Consider the following 18,481-nt stretch of genomic DNA (forward strand, 5'->3'; position numbering starts at 1 on the left):
ACTGCTGGATCCTCTTGAACCCATGCTACACACAAACTTTTAACATCACGAAACAAAATCAAATCATGTCTTCTGTCGAGAGCCACCTGATGTTGGTTGCTCTCAGCTTGCAAGTTGTGAAGACGTCTCCAAACCACCCAGTGTCTTTTTTGTTTTCCATCTTGTGCTGTTAAGCCGCCATGCAGGCCCATTGTGTGCAGTACAGTCCAGTCAATTTGACACTGATTTGTGTTGATGTTGTATCTTACTACAAGTTTAGATGTGACGCACCTGCTGTATATATTACACTCTGCCTCATCTCTAAAAAAAAACTGGGTCTAAAGTCAAAGTTTGGAACTGCGACTGAAACACCTGTGTGACTTCTTGGACTGCCATTTAGACAAACGGCTTCGATATCAGCTTAAATCAATACACAGAAAACAAGGATTTTACCAAAACACATTAAATGAAATGCGCCCATAGTTAACCAGCAGTTTAGATTCCTGCGATGCCTCAGCGCGGTGGCGAGTGTCGACACTAATTGTGTACGCTCAGCTTTGTGGTGCATCTAATTGGCCATATAAATAAAACATGTCAAGCCTTACCCTGCGCCGCTGCCGTTCCCACAGAGCAGAGCGTCCCTGCGGCCAGGAAGGTAATAGTAATTATCTGGAGGAGGGGGGAGACAGAGGGACGGTCAGTGAACGCCACATAAGAAGAAACAGAGAAAGGTTGATGGAGAGCAGAGAGATGATGTCATATTTTTGTTGCGTCACACTGTAATGTGATGAAGAGAAAGAAGGAGAAAGGTGGTGATCCGTTATTTCGCTTTAACACCTAACCAAGTTAGTCCCTGCAGTAACAGCCACTCTGTCCTCACTTAAAAATTAAATGTCATGAAATCACAATCACATCAGATTTTTTTTAGGTGCAAGCCTAGTCAAGGATACCATTAAGACGTTAAAACATCCATACAATTTGAATCAGCCCTGTCGTCTTCCCCTCCTCCCGCTCTGCGTCAGCTTGTAGTCTAGCTGGTGCACGTCTCCTCGATATCCTGCTGGCGGGCCAGTGACTCACCCTCCACTAGCACTTTAGGCTGCTCATGCCACACAGATGGGCCATGGGAGAATGACGGCGGGTGGTGAGGGGGTGAAAGTGGAGGGTTTTATTGTTGTGGCGATTATCTGCCACATTTACCGCATTCTCCCACCAGCCCTTGTTAGAGAGCGCAGCCCCTGCTCCCAGCCATTGCTGTCACTCTCCATCATGGCAGCGTTCCAGCGTGCCTGACCTCCCCCCCACTCATCCACCACGGCCACCGCCACCCTGACCCATCTCTGCATATGAAACAGGGAGAATCTGACTCAGGCCGTCTGGGTTGGATGCTAACTTGACCCCGGTTAACCTCTACGTGCGCCTAGCAGACATGTAACAGCATTTTCACACCGCCTGACTCAGCTTACTATCATCGCTGATGTACTCCGTCCAGTTGAACGGGCTCTCCGTGGCGTTCAGCGTGAGCGTGGCGATACCCATGGTGCTGTTGAAAAACGGCATGTCGTCTGCGGTGATGTTGGTGCCGTTGGTGCCGTTGGTGCTGACTGGCAAGCGCACGCACTTCTGTCTCAGGTTGCCCATGAAGAGCTGCAGGCCAATGAGGGCGAAGACGCTGAGGCAGAACACGGTGAGGATCATGACGTCCGACAGCTTCTTTACCGACTGGATCAGTGCGCCGACGATGGTCTTCAAGCCTGAACGAGAGCGAGGGCAAGGGGGCGGGAGGGGGACATCGCAGAATGATTACTGCCTGCTAATTACAGCCACAAGCTTGTGTAGAGAAGAAGCTGCTAATAAGAGTCTACAGTAGCGAGCAGCCAGGGGGATCTGCAGTGGAGGTTCCTGTATGAACTGTGTGCTGTCATACAGGATCCAGACTGACACAGATCACTGCTAGTCGTGGATAAACCACGAGAGAAAGCCATGTTTCTCCTGCATATGGTGCTGGTCTCTGTGAAAACGACTGTTCATTAACAATGTCTTTGTGTTGTAGTTTGTTCTATATTTTCACAGCAGCTGTGGCTAGACTGAGCTCTATTTTAGTGCATTCCCAAAGAGCAGCGCACGACAACGCTAAGTCATGTGCACAAGGTCAATGAGGACGAGCGCACATGATGCTTTTATCCATAGCAGCACTGTAGTGTGCGCAAATTACAGTTGAGTGAAGTGAGATTGGAGAATGGTTGTGGTGATTAATGGTTATCCTCTCAGCCAGTGATGTTGCTGGACGACAGTGAAGGAAACACAACGTACACTCCCTGATAAAGGTAAAGCTTTTACATTTTGGAAAAGAGAGTTGGATGTGAAGAATGATGACACTTCGCTGTCTGTACAGTCGGTCTGGGAAATATATTAATATTTTGCGATATCGTGATGTGAGACTTTATATAATATATTCATTGTTTGGGTTTTTTGTTCACCGTTTCCTGTTTTGTTTAGTACATCTACCCTCATAAGTCATGATTTACTTTCCACTTCCTGTCTTTCCAGCGCATTCTCTGTGTACACCTGTGTTTCATTTGTTCATTTGTGTATTTAAGTCTGTCTTCTTCCCTCACGCTTTGTCAGTTTGCCTGTTTTGTTCCGATTTCTCCTGCGGTTCTCGCCTGTTCCCTGATCCAGTCTACTCATGTTTTTAGCTGCATTTGCTGCCTGTGTCCTCAGGTTATCCTGTTTGTACGAAGTTCATTGTTTTGCTTTTGGATCACTGCTATTTTGTTGCCTAGCCTTTTTTGCCAGTCTTTTGGATTTATGGAATACAGCCTCCCTTCATTCAAGCTCGCTTCTTATTGCTCAACCGGTCTGTTGTGTCTGCATTTGGGTCCTCACCTTCGCTTGCCAAACCTTAACGGAAGCAGCGGGGGGACAGCAAGCCGAGCTAGCTCCATCTACAGTTTCAAATCTGCCCGCTAGCACTTCTAAACCCTCTAAACCTCTATATCTAAACCTTATCAATTTACATGTTTTTACATGTTTATGAAGTATGTGCAACCACAAAATGTATAAGCGCCAAGTTATGGTGTTCTAGTGTTCTTGTCGTATTTACATTGAGATTTTTGCGCAGATCAAACACATAAGATACAGGCAAGACAATTAGGGAGCTTTAGAGGAGCTGGCAGGGTCAGTTTTTAACTAGCTAGCTGATTCCATCTGCGTCTAGTCTCTATGCTTAGCTTAGCTAATTGCCTACCAGCTCGGGCTTCATATTAAATGTTCAGGGGTGGGAGCGTTATCAATCCTCTCATCTAACTCTCAAAAAAAAAAGCCAGGAAGCGTATTGCTCCCAATGTGCAACCGTTCCCTTACCAGAGTGATGCTGCAGGAAAAACAGACCTTCACATTAAAGACAACATTATCACCAAAACACTGCTCTCAAACTTGTTACACTTCCTCTCCCACCTTTGCGCCATCTGCACTTGCAAAATGTATTTCGAGGGCAGGAAAAACACAACATGTGCCAACGAGGATTTGCACTGCAGAAAAAATAGAGCCCAAAATGTAGTGTTTGTGATGCTGGAATAAGAAATGTATGCTGTGTATTTAGATGATCCTCTTTATACAAACAGCCAATGACAAGTTGTCCTGGGTGGTTTACATGTGACCTTTTTTGTTAGTCTGTTATGTCAGTTGTGTTAGTGTTTGGAACGCCGTCACCCAACCACCGCTCACCAGATCACAGTTTCTCCAAAAAAACACACAACATTGAACAGGACATGCACAGGAAAACAAGGTAAGGAGGAACCCTACACACACGAGTGCTCGCCACCAGAAAAATCGGCTTTTGCAATGTCTCATGCAAAAAATGAAAAAAATTAAATAGTGCTTGTAAGTCTCCCAAGGCAAGAATAGATTTCAACCAAAAGGAATTTCTGCCTTAAAGGATGTATCTAAAAGCTAAGAATCCTGTCAATCTGTGCAGATTGGAGCCAGATTCCAGCTTTTACTGGCCTTGGGACGAAGGCAGCGTGAGAGACGGCGACCGGCGTCATCAGGCTTAGCTACAGTGAGATGAGCTGAGACGGGAACGGGGGGGGGGAGGGAATGCTTGGATGTTAGCCAGTTAGCCGTTAGCATTTCATTAACCCTATGGCTCTCTCACCTGGGATGACTGATATAGTTTTCAGGGCTCGCAGAACCCTGAAGGTTCGCAGTGCTGAGACATTGCCCAGGTCCACAAACTCTGTGACATATCTGTAAGGGAAGGTAGGGGGGAGGAGGAGGAGGAGGAGGAGGGAGGGAGGGAGGGAGGTGGGTAGGAGGGTAGTTTGGGGGGGGGGAAAGGTGTGGGACACACACACGCGCACACACACATCAGGCATCCACACACATGGCGTGACAAGACAAAAGGAGGGTCGAGGGAAGGGGAGGGGGAGAGGAGGGAACGGCAAACGGTCACGCACAGAGGACAAATGGCAGGAGTGCTGGCGGCAGGCACGGCAGCCTTACCTGGTATTACTGAGATAGTTTTCAAAGCTCGCAAAACTCTGAACGTGCGCAGAGCTGAAACATTGCCTAGGTTTACAAACTCTGTTATATACCTGCAGGATCAAATGCACAGTTATTACACAGCAGAAACCCATCACACGTGCACAGACAATCTGAGAGATGCAACCCTCCTCTCAGTGTTACAGGAATCTCTCAGACAAAACAAGATTACAGTCTTATTGTATTAACATTCACTATGTAACCTAATGCTCAAGGCTTTGTTTTATAGTCTCAAGACAAGTAGGTGAGCTTACTGATGCGTGAAGCAAATATGGGCCACGATTCTCGTGCTTTGGGGGCATGAGTAGAGTCGAGAGTTTTTGGCCGTGCTTTCAGAATGCACACATCTGGGCTGCAGATTATCTCTCCCCCCCCCTCCTTTCACATTCAGAGGTACTTAATAGGCTTCTGGGATGATTAGCATTAAAAGCATTTGGCCTCTTAATCTACGCCACATCATGTTAAGCTCAGCCTAACTCGGCTTGTCAGAATACTTACGCCATGAGGATAACACTGAAATCCAGCCAGTTCCACGGGTCCCGCAGGAAAGTGAACTTCCCCACACAGAAGCCCCTGGCCAGGATCTTTATAAGGGACTCGAAGGTGTAAATCCCTGTGAATGTGTACCTGGGGAAAAAAAAGAGGTGAGGAAGAGACGGAGTGTGATGTCGCTTAATGGCTTGGTTGCTCAGAGGCGAGGTGACAGACACGCTGTGTTCAGGGCAGTGCTGGATTTGATATGACCGTCCCTGATGGGGACCGACTCGGGGAATGCAGTGCACATAATACCAAAGTGCCTGAGAACCAGACAAGCATGGGCTCAATGAATAATGTCTCTAAAAGATGGTGAATCATAAGTGTCTGAAATCTCAGTTTACTGCTCACTAACTGCTACGTGTCTTTGTGTACCCCACAACTAAATCACAGGCTGCGTTTGAGCTTACTCATTCACTGCACCCTATATCACTGACTCAGCCCTAACTATCAGCTTTTAAAGCCTGTATTTCTTTACATGTTGTCACTTTATTAATGGATGTATTGACAATTATTAAGTGTTTTTAATGCTAATATAAACGTTTAAAAATTAAGATTGTTAGGCAAGATCTGAAGTTAAACAAAATGTCTTTTCCCACGGATTTCTATAAGCAGATTTGTATTAGTTTATCCAAACTGATGTCTCCAGAAAGTGTGTTTTGTGCTGATTTCAGCATGTGTAGAACGGGTTTGTGTTTAGATCAGACTAAGTTATGACTCTGGGAGGAAGAGGTATGGTTTTGGATGAAGGTCAATATGCGCATGTTAATCTAACGTCAGAAAATGTTTGTTCTCCAGACAGAAATAAATGAAACTGGTGACTCACTCTACATTCTTGGCCCATTCCGGGGGGTTACTGAGGGTCATGAAAGCACAGTTGGTCAGGATGGTGAACATGATCAACATGCTGAACATCGTAGAGACACAGTCAAGGAACACAACGGTACAGCAACAAGTCAAAGCTAACAATTGCCCATCTATAATTGCTACAGTATTTATTAAACAACCTATCTGTTCGTCCATAATCTAGTGAACCAGACATGGATTTATTTCTTCGTAACGAGCACATTTAAATCCCCCCCTTTGTCCAATAAACCCTTTAATCCAAATCAAACTGTGTCGGTAGCAACCCTGAAAGGATATGAGTGTACTAAAACTCTAATGGCTACCCTCCTTAGAGGGTTGAAGGGGTTTAAGATGTACAAGGCAGGAGTGGCGTTGAAACGGAAGATTGCCTTCCCGCGATTCAATACTATGAAGGTCTGAAAGAAAGACAGAACAAAATGAGTTAAATCTGTATCAACCTGCTCACCTTCGTTATTCAATGAGAGAAAAAACAGCGCTGAAGTGAGATGAGTGTCCAAGAGTATCTGCTCGTCATGCCCGCCCTTGTGCATGTGTGATCAGTCATAACATTGGACAGGATTAAGCTGTCGAGCCTCTGCTCAGTCAGTGGTTGTTTCTGTAATGAAGCTGGATGAATCTTCTCCAGGCAGGACATGTTGGCACTGCAGTTAAACTGGCACAGCAGCTCAGATTAGCATTAGCACCTCTGTTGGCCTGCGCTTTGAAGGGCTCTAACCGAGCGCATTAATGCTGAGATGGATTTTTGCAGCTCGCCTGTTGAAATACCAAACTCTAATGCAGCTTATTGAATTTAAATGCACCAAACAATTAGCCAAAGTTGTTTTCAGTGGTGGGAGTGGAAACAAAGAAAAAAAAGTTGACTATTGAGCTTTAGAACTAGCTGCGAGCGGTGTTAACGTTTTCATCTAACTCTCAACAAGACGGTGAATGAGTCTGTTTTCATAAATGCTAAAGTATTAGCAGTATCTACAAAATGAAACGCTTGAACGGAAGCGATTACAAAAAGCTTGTTTTAAAAAGAGTTGCACTTTACCCTTTGAAAAAGAAAACGACCTGCCCACATTAAAGGACTGGAAGTCAATGTATTCAGGTGTTATATTTCTTAAGCAGAAGTTTAACTTACGTGGGAGGAAATTGCTACATCTGTACACTTGTTTCCTTAAAATAGTCTGTTGAGAGCATTGGGCAATTAGTTGCGAGCTACCAGAGGCTAAAAACTTTAAATTATAAAGTACAGACCTGTAATGAATCACAATTCAATGCTTGAGTCATAATTGAGAGCTTAATCAGTGACATAATGATCATAATGATGCTTTCAGGCCGGCACTGACAAGAACATTTACATTATCTAACATCATATTTTCTTTCCGTTAAGACAGACTTGAGACGACGGACCTTCTGATTGCTGTAGTAGGGGTCCATGTCCTCCAGAGGAGTGGACACCAGGGGGCGAGGGATGTCCCCGTAGATGAAGGGGAGAGACTTCCCCGCCTCCAGGTCGCTGTTGGGTTTGGGCCCATTGTCATCGTCGCTGTCGCTGCGGCGCTCCGCCCGCGGTCTCCGGGCCTCCTCCTCGGCGATGCGCCTCTCGATGGCGGCCAGCGACTCGGGGGCGAAGGGGCGGAAGCTGTCAGGTCCGGGCGGTACAAGCAGCTGTGCCATCTTGTCATCCTGCTCCTTCAGAGGGCAGCGAGGGGCTCAGCTGGGGCAGGGAGCTGCGAGGAGAAGCAAATGAGGGGGGGAGTTAGTCACAAGCGGGATTTTGAATATACTTGACACGTTCACCTGTGGAGGTTCTTGGATCGCACTGTAATTAAACTGAAAACACTGACAGAGAGATGTAATTATGAGATTATGACACATTTCAGGTGTTTTTGAGACTTCTCCATCTCTCAGATTACCATTATGTTGCTGACATTTTCGGTAAATGCACTGTTATGTCTCAAAAAAGCTGTACGGAACATTTACGTGAATGTCTTGATGAAGGTAACCTAGTTGCCGCCTCTAATATAATGCCATTGCATTTGTGTCACTGCACAAAGCATCCTTTTTCTGAGGCTTTCAGCTTTTGAGGCCGCTTTAACCCAAGGTAGAGCTGCTTTATTGCTCTCTTTGCTCGTTTTGTTGCCTCTTTTTTTTGGTGCAGCCGACTGACTTGGACGATGATTACCATGGCAACAGGAGGAAGCTCAGAAGATTCAAAGCAGTAAGTGAGTTAGCCGTACCAATTTTCCCAAATAAATAATTACGCAGGGATCTTTGAAACACAGAGAAGGTCGTTAAAAAAAAACACGTGACAAATGTAACGTGCAGCACAGGAGAGGAGCGCCGATCGGTGCTACCATAAGAAAATGGCGGTTTTGCAACCGCAGCCTGAAGATATTTCCAGAATCCTCAACTTAGTGAATAAGGCGAACACTTTAAGGCATGCACTTAAAGCCTCTGTGTTTACTTAACCTTGTGCTGCTTCAGACTTGTGACACACTCAAAGTGATACAGGACTGTCACAAGAACACGACCCAGTGAGAAAGTGACTCAGACGCAAGAGAACACAATGTTAAGTTGCCATCCCACTTACATAAAGAGGTTAAAAGGAAGAGAGATGTGTAAATGACCTTCATATTTGACTATCTACTTACCATTTAATGATGGAATTTCTTCCTTATGACTTAAGCATATTTCAAGGGAGTCACATAAAGGATGCAGCGGACGCTAATGGTCCTGACTGACTACTACTCATACCAATCTGAGAGCCTCTGACAGCCTTTTTTTAGTTTCATAACCTGTTACGTGAATAAGCCTTTGCTCTGTGAAAGTCTGGATAAACACCCCAACTGTCTGCTAAAAGGCACATTAGTGTTTCCGATTCTTTGAGGGAGAACGGAGACTGTGCGTAGGAATCAAAGCGGTGGAGAGGTCACAGGTAGGGTGGAGGCTTTAAAGAGGCGGTAAATAGGGGGTCTGACGTTGGTGACGCGCCTTCAGCTGATTCACAGGGACACAGAAATAGCCTGAACCAACCGAGATGGACAGCATGAGAACAGACAGGGAAAAGACTCTCAGGAGAACATAATCTCACCACTTTCCCGTTTATGACTCTGCATGTGTGCCTCCGATTTATTGGTCCATTTGGAGAAATTGGTTTGTGATGAATCAGAGGAAGAACTGCAGTCTCATAGGATAATTAATCGGTGGATGGCCTCAAATTAGTTAACAACGAACTGCTCTCACAATGGCTTTCAGTACTAACAAGCGACAGTATTGATTATTTTCTGCACCAATCGGCATCAACATCAGATCTCCCCCCCCCCCCCCCCCCCCCCCCCCCCCGTGAACCACCTGCCACCCTTCACACCCAGAAGACAATCATGCTCCCACAGGAAATAGAGGGAAGGCACACAAACAAGACCTTCCCAAAAAACCCCAGTGAGCCATTATGAGCACATCCTTGGTGCCTCCCAGTCTCCACAGTCTCACAGGTAGGTCCAAGTCCTCGTGAGACACTATACTGGCCCAGAAAACAGGAACTGCCCCTCTGGCGGATTCTCAATTCTTGCAAATGGAGCGGGATGAACGCTTCAGCCTCCTTTAGCAGAACGCAGGGGGGTCGAGCAGAGGACAATTCTGAGCTATTCTGACAATCGAGCGAGCAACTCCTGGGAAAGTCTGGAACAGTGTCACCCTACCCCCGAACATACTAATGCTTAGTAATGATCTAAATATGAGTTTTAACAGTTCTCGACTTCCTGTGTCAGGTCTAACTATGTCACACCATACTCACCGAGCTTATTCTCAAACACGGCACGCGTCCTGCCCCGTTCAAACGAACAAGCTCACCAGCTTTCCTGTAGCCAATGTGATGAAGGTGGGGGAGAGTTAAAAATCTATTTCTCTGAATGAAAATGTGAACAGACACAGAAAAAAGCTGGTAAACAAACCTATCGTGGGTGGAATTGTAACATAAATTGCCCTTTTTAGTTGAAATGTATCAGCACCAGCACTTTACATGGAGTTAAAGCCAGCAGCCCGTTTAGCTCGGGTTAGCATAAAGCTTGGTTCTCTCGAAGCTACCAGCAGCTTTGAAGCTCACTTATTATACACGATACATCCTTTGTTGTTTACCCGTTTCCAATCTTACTAGCCATCTCCTGGCTGTAGCCTCATATTCATCATACAGACTGGGCGGTGGTATTGATCTTATCGTGCCACCCTCAGCAAGAAAGTGATTACACAGATTCCAAATCATCCGAAATGTCTCGTCAGGGGTCGCTTACATATATATTCTTTTGTTTACTGGATTTACTTCTGTCCGTTTTGTTGGATTTTGTTTTCAGTGTATCCTCAATGCTTGCTTTTTGTTGCTAGTATTTGTCAGAAGTGCCACCCTTGGGTGCTTTCTGGGGAAAAAAAAATGTCACAACTGAGAAGAAGAACTGTAATACAATCTGGTAGGACAGCTGGTACAAATAAAGCGAGTAAGGGGACATTGAGTCGAGTCCTTTTATCAAAACAAAACTATGTGGTACATTTGTGCTATATAATACTGTATTTGTATTACACAGTATGTCTGCACTCATACTGCATCACTTCATGTTGTAATGTTTGTAAGTTCTTTGGACTTCTGTCGTGAAATATCTTATGTCACAGTCTTTGGAGCCTGGTCCTGGGCATGTTTTACATGTTTCCCTGCTGCAACACACCTGATGCAAATGAATGGGTCGTTATCAGGCTTCAGCAGAGCTTGATGACAAGCTGATCATTTGAATCAGGTGTGTTGCAGCACAGAAACACATATTTTTTGGGGGGGATTTTATTGTAAAACGTGAGTCAGAGTTGAAAGCTAAGGAAGAATTTCATCGGACTGGGAGAATAAAAGCTTTTGGCTGCATATGACAACAAGTGTGACCTTGAAAATGTGCATTACAATTCTGTGACCGAATCAAGTCTTCAGTCAACACTTGTAACTAAAAGTTTAACTGGAACTGGAAAATGTGAAAATTGAAGCATTACCACAAGCCTTTTATCCTAAAAGCAACAATGTCATTACGTTCCTGATGAGTGTGTGTGTGATGAGAAGGAAGAGGAGATGAGTGATACGGCTCATAAAGTATGGTCAGCCAAGCGTGGCGACCATTATCACTGGAGTGGTGGCGTATTAGAAAGCCACAGCAGCTGGCTTGTGATGACTGTGATGTTGTTTCTAAGAATTCATCGGGCACTACCTGTGAATGAATGTATCTTCTCCTACAGCAGCGTCTCATAAAAAAAAAAACACATCTGCTAGTATCGAAAAGACTGCCCCGGGACCCAGTGTTGTGATGTGTGGCCTGACAGCTTGTCTAGCGTGTGCTGCCGGGTGGTGGAAGGGAGGGGGGGTCCATGAGGTCTGATCGACCCCTGGAGGCCCAACATCCACACCCACCTCTGAGCCCGGCTATCGGTGTGGTCATCCCTGGCGTCACATATAACATGACAGACTGAAAACATGCAGGGACGGCTGACGTTTCTGCAGTTATGCATCCTGGCACTGAAAGGAGTCATGGTGTCTATGAAATCAGCGGCAATCTGTTTCACACGTAGACAGCCTTCAGTACTTAAAAACTGCCATCCTGCACACAGACATTGCTGGTGAAGGATCGCAAGCCTTTGGAAAAAGGAGATGTCAGTCTTGTTTTCTTTAAAGGACATTTAAAGAGAAAGATCGTGACCATTTTGATTTATGCCCAAACAAACAAAATAAATAAACGGCAAACTGACCTTAAAGAACAACACAATGTCACACTGTTTCACTTTGTTTATATGTGGCAGACCCTGCCACCTTTCCTCTGAGAACAGCTTGTTCATTCAGTTATGGAAAAGAAAAAATATGTCCGAGTTTGTATTATCACCTCATCAATATTGTTAATAACAAAATTCTGAGTTTAAATTTCTTCTCCAAAACAAAGTAATGTCCCTTTAAACCTTCGACGGGGTCTCTTGTTAGCAGTTTCAGCACAGTGGCCTTGAGTGTAAGTTTATAACAATACAACACTCAACAAGTTTTTATTTTCTGTTATGAAGAGGTCACTTCCTGCTGCGAGTCCACTATAGCTGCGCGAAAAACAAGTCCGAAAATTCTTAGATTTCAGCTTCTTAAATGTGAATATTTTGTCGTTTCTTTGCTGCTATAAGACTATAACCCGAACATTTCCGGGTTGTGAATGAAACAAGACAATTGCGGTTGATATCTCGGCGTTTTCACCTTTTGATCCCTGGATTAACAAACATTAAATTCCGCAAAGAAACAAGCTACTATGACTCATTTTTCAGTGCTTTTTCAGAACAAAAACCTCATGTCTCTGTCACCATCCTTCCACCAAACCCCAGCGAGAAAACTGAAACTTTTCCACACATTGTGCCTCCAAGGTACAGTTCACACCATCTCAGGTATGGAGCGTGAGAGTGTCAAACCTGTCTTCTCTGTCCATGGTGCTAAAGAATCAGGACACACCTGCCTCCATCAAATCAGACATTTTGCTCCACAACCACCAGCGAGCATCTCTGTGCTCTGCTCCAGAGTTCAGCCACATTTTTCCCCTGTTCATGACTGCAATCTGTGCTGACATGGTGTCAGAAGGGCGCTGCTGTCCATGGTGCTTAAAGAAGAAGACACCTGATACCATTTTGAACGTGTTTTGAACCACAATCACACCAATGCTCTGCTAATGCACAATGGACGCCTCTCTTAAAAGCACTTTGAAGAGCCTGTATTTGATTTTAAGCGCACCTGTGTTGATTTTACAGGTTTTTCTCCAACACCTTGAAGCAACAGATAGACGCAGACATGGGTGGAGGAAGCTCGTTAGAGGAGGGGGGGCTGGTTAGGTGGAGAAAAAGAAAAGAAGACGATACCTTAATGGGGTTTTTTTTTCTCAGGCGGTTTCAGAACGAGCCGCTGTCGCCATATTGATGAGGTCTCCGCGTTTTTCTCTCCGAAAATAGACACTTTCCGCCACAGACGAGAGAGCTCGACGAGTCAGCCGCGGCCATCATGCCTTCCCTCCAGAAACACCAGCAGCAGCGGCGGCAACACGACGAGATGTGAAGACAGACGAAGGCACGTACACACCGGGGACTGTCGCTCGCTCCAGCAGCCACCCGTCAACATCCCCTGGACACCACCGGTGCCCAAGCTGGGGTCCGGGGGCCACCTGGGGGTCCATGAAAACTGCGAACCAAGCGGGAACCAAGGCGCGCTTTCCTCCACCTAACACCACCCCTCACGTCCGCTCTCACCACATTATCATCATCATTGTTGTTATTATTATTATCAACTTTAAATGGCGCCGGTTTCGGAGCAAATTCGCCATTCAACTCCATGCAAAACCAACAGGTCCGAGCATGAATGAAGTCTGGGCGTGTCCTCTCCAGATGTGCCTATATTACCAGTCTGCTTCTTTCATGCCAAAAATAGACCCAGACCTTTTGTGTGTGTGTGTGTGTGTGTGTGTGTGTTTGTTTTTTTTTCTCCAGAAACTTCTTCACCTGACCCTCTTCTCCTCGCATCACATGCTATAAACAGAAAGCCTTTTTTTCCCACACCAAACAGGCCTGTGAGGGGGGATCATGTGTGTGTGTCACGACGTGGAGGTTGTTTGCGCATTTGATTGGAAATTAATACGAACGTGTTCTATACAAGCACTCACGAGTAAGCACTGTGTTTATTCCGCGATAAAAAAAAAACGGTGTTTAAGAGTGGAAACACTTCGGTGATATAGTCCTGCCAGGCGGCGCAATTAGCGGAGGGATAAAAGATAAAGAAAAAAAAACAAGCTAATAAAGATGTAAAACCTCTCTGACGCGCCTCGTCCTGCGTCCGTTTCACACTAAAGACGCTCAGAATGCGCTTCCTGTATTGTCTTATCATAAAACAAGACATTTTTCTAGTCTGAACCTCAATTAAAGTAAGCTGTCATGTCAAAAAAAAAAAGGGCTGTCAAAACCTCTAAATACTCACCACCATTACGGTGCCCAGCAGGTGGGGACCCTGAAGGTAGATCCCATATCCGAAAGAATTAATCCTGGGTTCAAAGCCCGTCAACGTGTCCCTTTGTGGAAAGAAACGAGAAGGTGATGGATTATCATTTAATAAGCGCTTCTTTGATTTATTTCTTTTTTTCCTTTTTCTCTTTTTCTTTTTTTTTTAGCCGCCCTCGCCCGCCGTGCAGAAATCAGTCCGCGCTTCCGGTTGGTTAGGCATCGCAGGCTGGGAGTGAATGTCCTTAAAGCTGCGACTGTCACAAGATGGCCTGATGTACAGAGTGACGGAGAGCGACCTGTTGGTCCAGACACAGCAACACGTGAAGTCACTCTGTTGTTGCTCTTTAAGTGTGAGGCAGACTGGACTGAATGCATCAGACACAATGCTTCATATTTAATTTATGTTTAATTAATAATTCATACTTGTTTTGTTTTTGATTGGAGCCCCCGAAAGCCTAAATAGGCTGTCTTGAGGTTATTAACTCTTTTTATTCTGTTTATTTCTAATGTTTTCATTTCTTTCTCACCCACATAGCTTTATTACACTTTTATCAAGATTTGTCAGCACGTGAAATAATGTAAACAAACCTTAGTACTTTATATTATGGAAGTTAAATGTTGCCTTTATTGATTGCCTTGATTTATTTTATTTAGCATTTTCCCCCCTACCATGAATATCCCAATTTGGATTTATAATACCTTTAAAGATGCACTATGTAGTTTTTTAATCAGAAGATGAAATCCCTTTACAAACTAACTAATCAGAGGCAATCTGTTTCACATGTAGACAGCCTTTAATACTGAAAAAATATGATCTTGCACACAGATCTTATTGATAAAGGATCAAAAATCGTTTGGAAAATGGAGATTTCAGTCTTGTTTTCTATTGGCCAGAAAATAAGATGACATTTGAAGAGAAGGATCAAACTGTCTTTGTTTTCATGACTGAACAAGCTGAACAAACAAACTGACCTTAAAAAAACAACACAATCTCATAATGTTTTACTTTGTGTATATGTGGCGGACCTTGCCACCTTTCTGGCTCCAAACAGTGTTCTGGGATCTTATTTTCCTCTGAGAGCAGCTTGTTTATTCACTTATGAGTTTGTATTATCATCTCATTAATATTGTAAACATTAAAATTCTGAGTTGGAATTTCTTCTCCAAAACTACAAAATGCCCCTTTAATATGTAACATCAAGAAAATCGTCAAATAAAAGATCAAAAAACTAAATTAAAGCAAACAACATGGAGTTTTAAATAAAACATACAAGCAACAGTTAAAATAAGTCACACATTTAACTATCCACATCACATCTGGAGTCACTGATGTCATAATGATGGTGTCATAGGCTGCAAATATGTACATTTTTTATTAAATATGAGTGAATTGAAAATAGTGATATTTATAGATTTCTAACTGTTTGGCTGACATGTAGCTGGAGATTGAGGTGACAGGAAGCTGGCACGTACCGGCTCACGTGGAGGCCACATTGAGGGGCTCATCACGTCACACTCAGCTCTCCCTCCAAATGTTTCCTTATGGATTCATGCCATCTGCTGGACATGTGGCAGAATTACCTCAGTAATGCCATTACATCATTCATTTGCATTGTTGACTAATTGATTACTCAAAGACTGATAAAAAGAAAACAACTCAGTTTGAGAAATGAAAAAAGAGGTGGACACGTCCTTCAGCTCCACGCAGCATGTCACTGTCACACCGGTGCAGCAGTTTCACTCCATCATGTGAACACTGCTGACAGCTCCTTCACCAGCAGGCCTTAGGGTGATCCGTTTAACTTTATTTATTGCATTTCTGCTGCGGTGCATCATGAATGTCTTTTTTTAACCTTTTTTTATTACATCATGCCTTTGTCTGACTACAGCAAAGGGCGTTTATGTGACTGTCAAACTTACCAAATCCAGGCGAGGGAGATGAACGGCTGATCAAAACTCTCATCTGAATCGTGTTTGTCTGCATGCCGACTCTAATATTAACATCCGTGAGTGGCACCAGGTGCCTGATGGACTTCTATTTTCCGCCCTGAGTTTTGTCTCCCGTGCCATTTCCCCCCCTCGCATTCCTCGCAGAGTCACGATCAGCGGAGATGGACACACCCTTGACCTCCGTGCTGCATGTCTGTCTCACATGGGTGCACAGTTTCCATTTATCATGTGATAAACATTTACAAGCTGATATTGATTTGATTTGTTTAAATGTAAAACATCTATCAACTCTGACCGGGGGAACGGGAGCTCTACAGACAGAGTACAAATAAACTACATATGTGTCTATGTGTTTTTAGGGACAACACATTAAAGATTTATGATTTTTTTATAGTTGGATTCATGTCAAAATGTGTCAAAACAAATAAAACGACACTCCTTCTTTTAAACGTATTATTTATCTGATTTGAACTGATTTTATAGGTCAAACATGTGAATACAGTGTTATTATTCTCAGTTCTCTATCAATGACACCAACTATTAAGTAATGTATATATTTTTTTAATGCTGAAGACAAGTTTTGTAATGTTGATGAGTGTTTGTAACAGAAAACAGCATTCACATGTCTTTTTCATCGGCTTAAATCAAAAATACACCTTGTAAAATGCCACTCAGAATCATACTTTCACAAAAAACACAACTTTACGAGACATTTTTGACCAGAGCCCGACCTTTGCTGGGTTTTTGAGGCGGATGCAGATATCAATTTTGGGCTCTAGTCGATAAAGCAGCCAATATTCTTTTGTAATATACAGAATATATACATAAACGTGCGTTTTTTTGTTTGCAAAGATCCCTCATGTGTGGTTATGAAACACTTGTGACAAAGATACTTCATTACATCACTCGAGGCCACCGCTTGTACACGTCTAACAGATATTCATGGTTTACAGTCAGCTTCACTTAAGTATAAAATAGTGCTAGGAAAAGCGTAGAGAGGTCTCATTATTCATAGTGTTTCCCTGTTGTGAACGAGGTTTCCGAAGCCGAGTTCACAGCTGTCCTTCTTGGCGGCTCTCTGCGACTTTGCCGCGTGTTTCATTAGAGGCGAAGTGATGAATTCGGGAGCCGGCGGTTTTGACAGTGGGATGTCAGAGTTGGTTTGTGGCGTGTCAAAATACGGCTTCCACTCGGGGGTTTGATGTTTGTGTAACGCTCCAGTTCAGCCCTGTGTTCCTTTAAGGTGCCTTTTTATACAGTAAATCTGGGAGTTCACATGAGTTTGTGTACTCAGGCGGTTGACCTCGCATACAGTGCATGCGCTCGCTCGGCTATAAATGGTCAGGCAGATAGACGAGCAGTACACATTCTGTACACTGCTGGGGAAAAAACTTCCTGAGTTTACATAAATCTATTCAAAAGCAAGAGTTTACATGAAGCCACATGGAGGGGGGGGGAATGAATTCACATTGTTACTATTTTGATTTCCTGCAACAGGAAAGAAAATCAAGCACGCCACTTGTTTCACCACACATGTGTCCAGGTCCAGGGTGGAAAACATGCTACAGGATAGTAGAATTGAGTTAAAATCGCCTCCCGTCCTTTTAATAGATGCATTTAGGATGACAGATCGGTTCATCTGAGAGCTGTGAGTGACATTTCACAGCATGTCAAGCGGTGATACAGAGAGGCAGACCGGACGACGTGACTAACGGGCCCTTTCTGTTCATGTGTTAGTCATCAAAAGAAGTTCATTAGGCAACACAGTCACACGATGGTCTGTTTACTGAAGAGGCCCATTGAGACTCCTGCTGACAGACTTCACAATGAGATTACAAGATTACAGTCAGCGTGGACATGTGTTCCCTGCACTTAATTTGATTAAAACTCCCACTTAACTACATGCTACTGCTCACCTTCTGTATGCAGATGAGTCAAAGGGCTTTGTGTGCGATACGACGGCAATCTGCCTTGTGGCGAACATTGATTTCGGGGTTTCTGTAACTCATTAGTGGGTTACAAAACATTATCTCTGTAAGGAAGGCTTGACTAATCACGTTATCTAGGAACATGAAAGCCAGGAAATCCTTCAGTGAATCAAAGCTGGAGGTAAATAACTGTCCTATAATTACTCTGCCATGCCCACAGTCCAAGTAAAAACGAGAACAGGTTAAAGGTGCAATATGTAAGAATTGGCCACCTGTCGAGATCGTACTCTAAGTCAATAGTCGGTAAATATCACCACTGTGACTGCTAACTGCTGCTAACAGTAACTGCCATTGGGTAGTTAGCTCAGTTAGCCATGTAGATAGCAGCCCTAACAGTGTCTGTGTTTACACTGCTAGCTGGTTAGCATGCTGTCAAAACCTGTATCTTCACATTAACTTGATAAGTTTAGTTTTTATTTTTTCAATGTTGTCAACGTAAATTCTTACATAATGACCGTTTAAAGGTTAATTTATTTGTCATTTCACTACACCAGGGTTGTAGAACGAATCTGAGTTTAAGTCCCTTTATGCTTCATTAGATAGAAGAAAAAAACAGGTAGGTAAACTGTATTTTTTAAACCTTTCCCCTACATGGCAAC

At 43.9% G+C, this 18,481-nt stretch overlaps 1 protein-coding gene across 4 annotated transcripts in view; it reads right to left on the reverse strand.

Moving 5' to 3' along the window:
• The window catches only part of LOC115576833 (sodium channel protein type 2 subunit alpha-like), a 37,240-nt gene extending 23,063 nt beyond the window's left edge, over positions 1–14,177 (reverse strand). For 2 of the 4 annotated variants that reach the window (XM_030409414.1, XM_030409410.1), the window contains exons 1-8: positions 13,922–14,177; positions 7,321–7,640; positions 6,202–6,320; positions 5,885–5,974; positions 5,023–5,151; positions 4,486–4,577; positions 1,446–1,733; positions 585–648 (exon numbers count right to left, since the gene is read on the reverse strand). In XM_030409414.1, coding sequence (XP_030265274.1) covers positions 585–648; positions 1,446–1,733; positions 4,486–4,577; positions 5,023–5,151; positions 5,885–5,974; positions 6,202–6,320; positions 7,321–7,587 — 1,049 coding nt within the window. In that variant the 5' untranslated portion in view covers positions 7,588–7,640; positions 13,922–14,177. Of the gene's footprint in view, positions 1–584; positions 649–1,445; positions 1,734–4,138; positions 4,231–4,485; positions 4,578–5,022; positions 5,152–5,884; positions 5,975–6,201; positions 6,321–7,320; positions 7,641–12,816; positions 13,139–13,921 lie in introns of those variants that run through there. The other 2 variants (XM_030409413.1, XM_030409411.1) reach the window with 2 other exon arrangements.
• Positions 14,178–18,481: the final 4,304 nt, after the last annotated feature.

The sequence above is a fragment of the Sparus aurata genome, chromosome 24 (assembly GCF_900880675.1).
Source record: "Sparus aurata chromosome 24, fSpaAur1.1, whole genome shotgun sequence".
Lineage (NCBI taxonomy): Eukaryota > Metazoa > Chordata > Actinopteri > Spariformes > Sparidae > Sparus > Sparus aurata.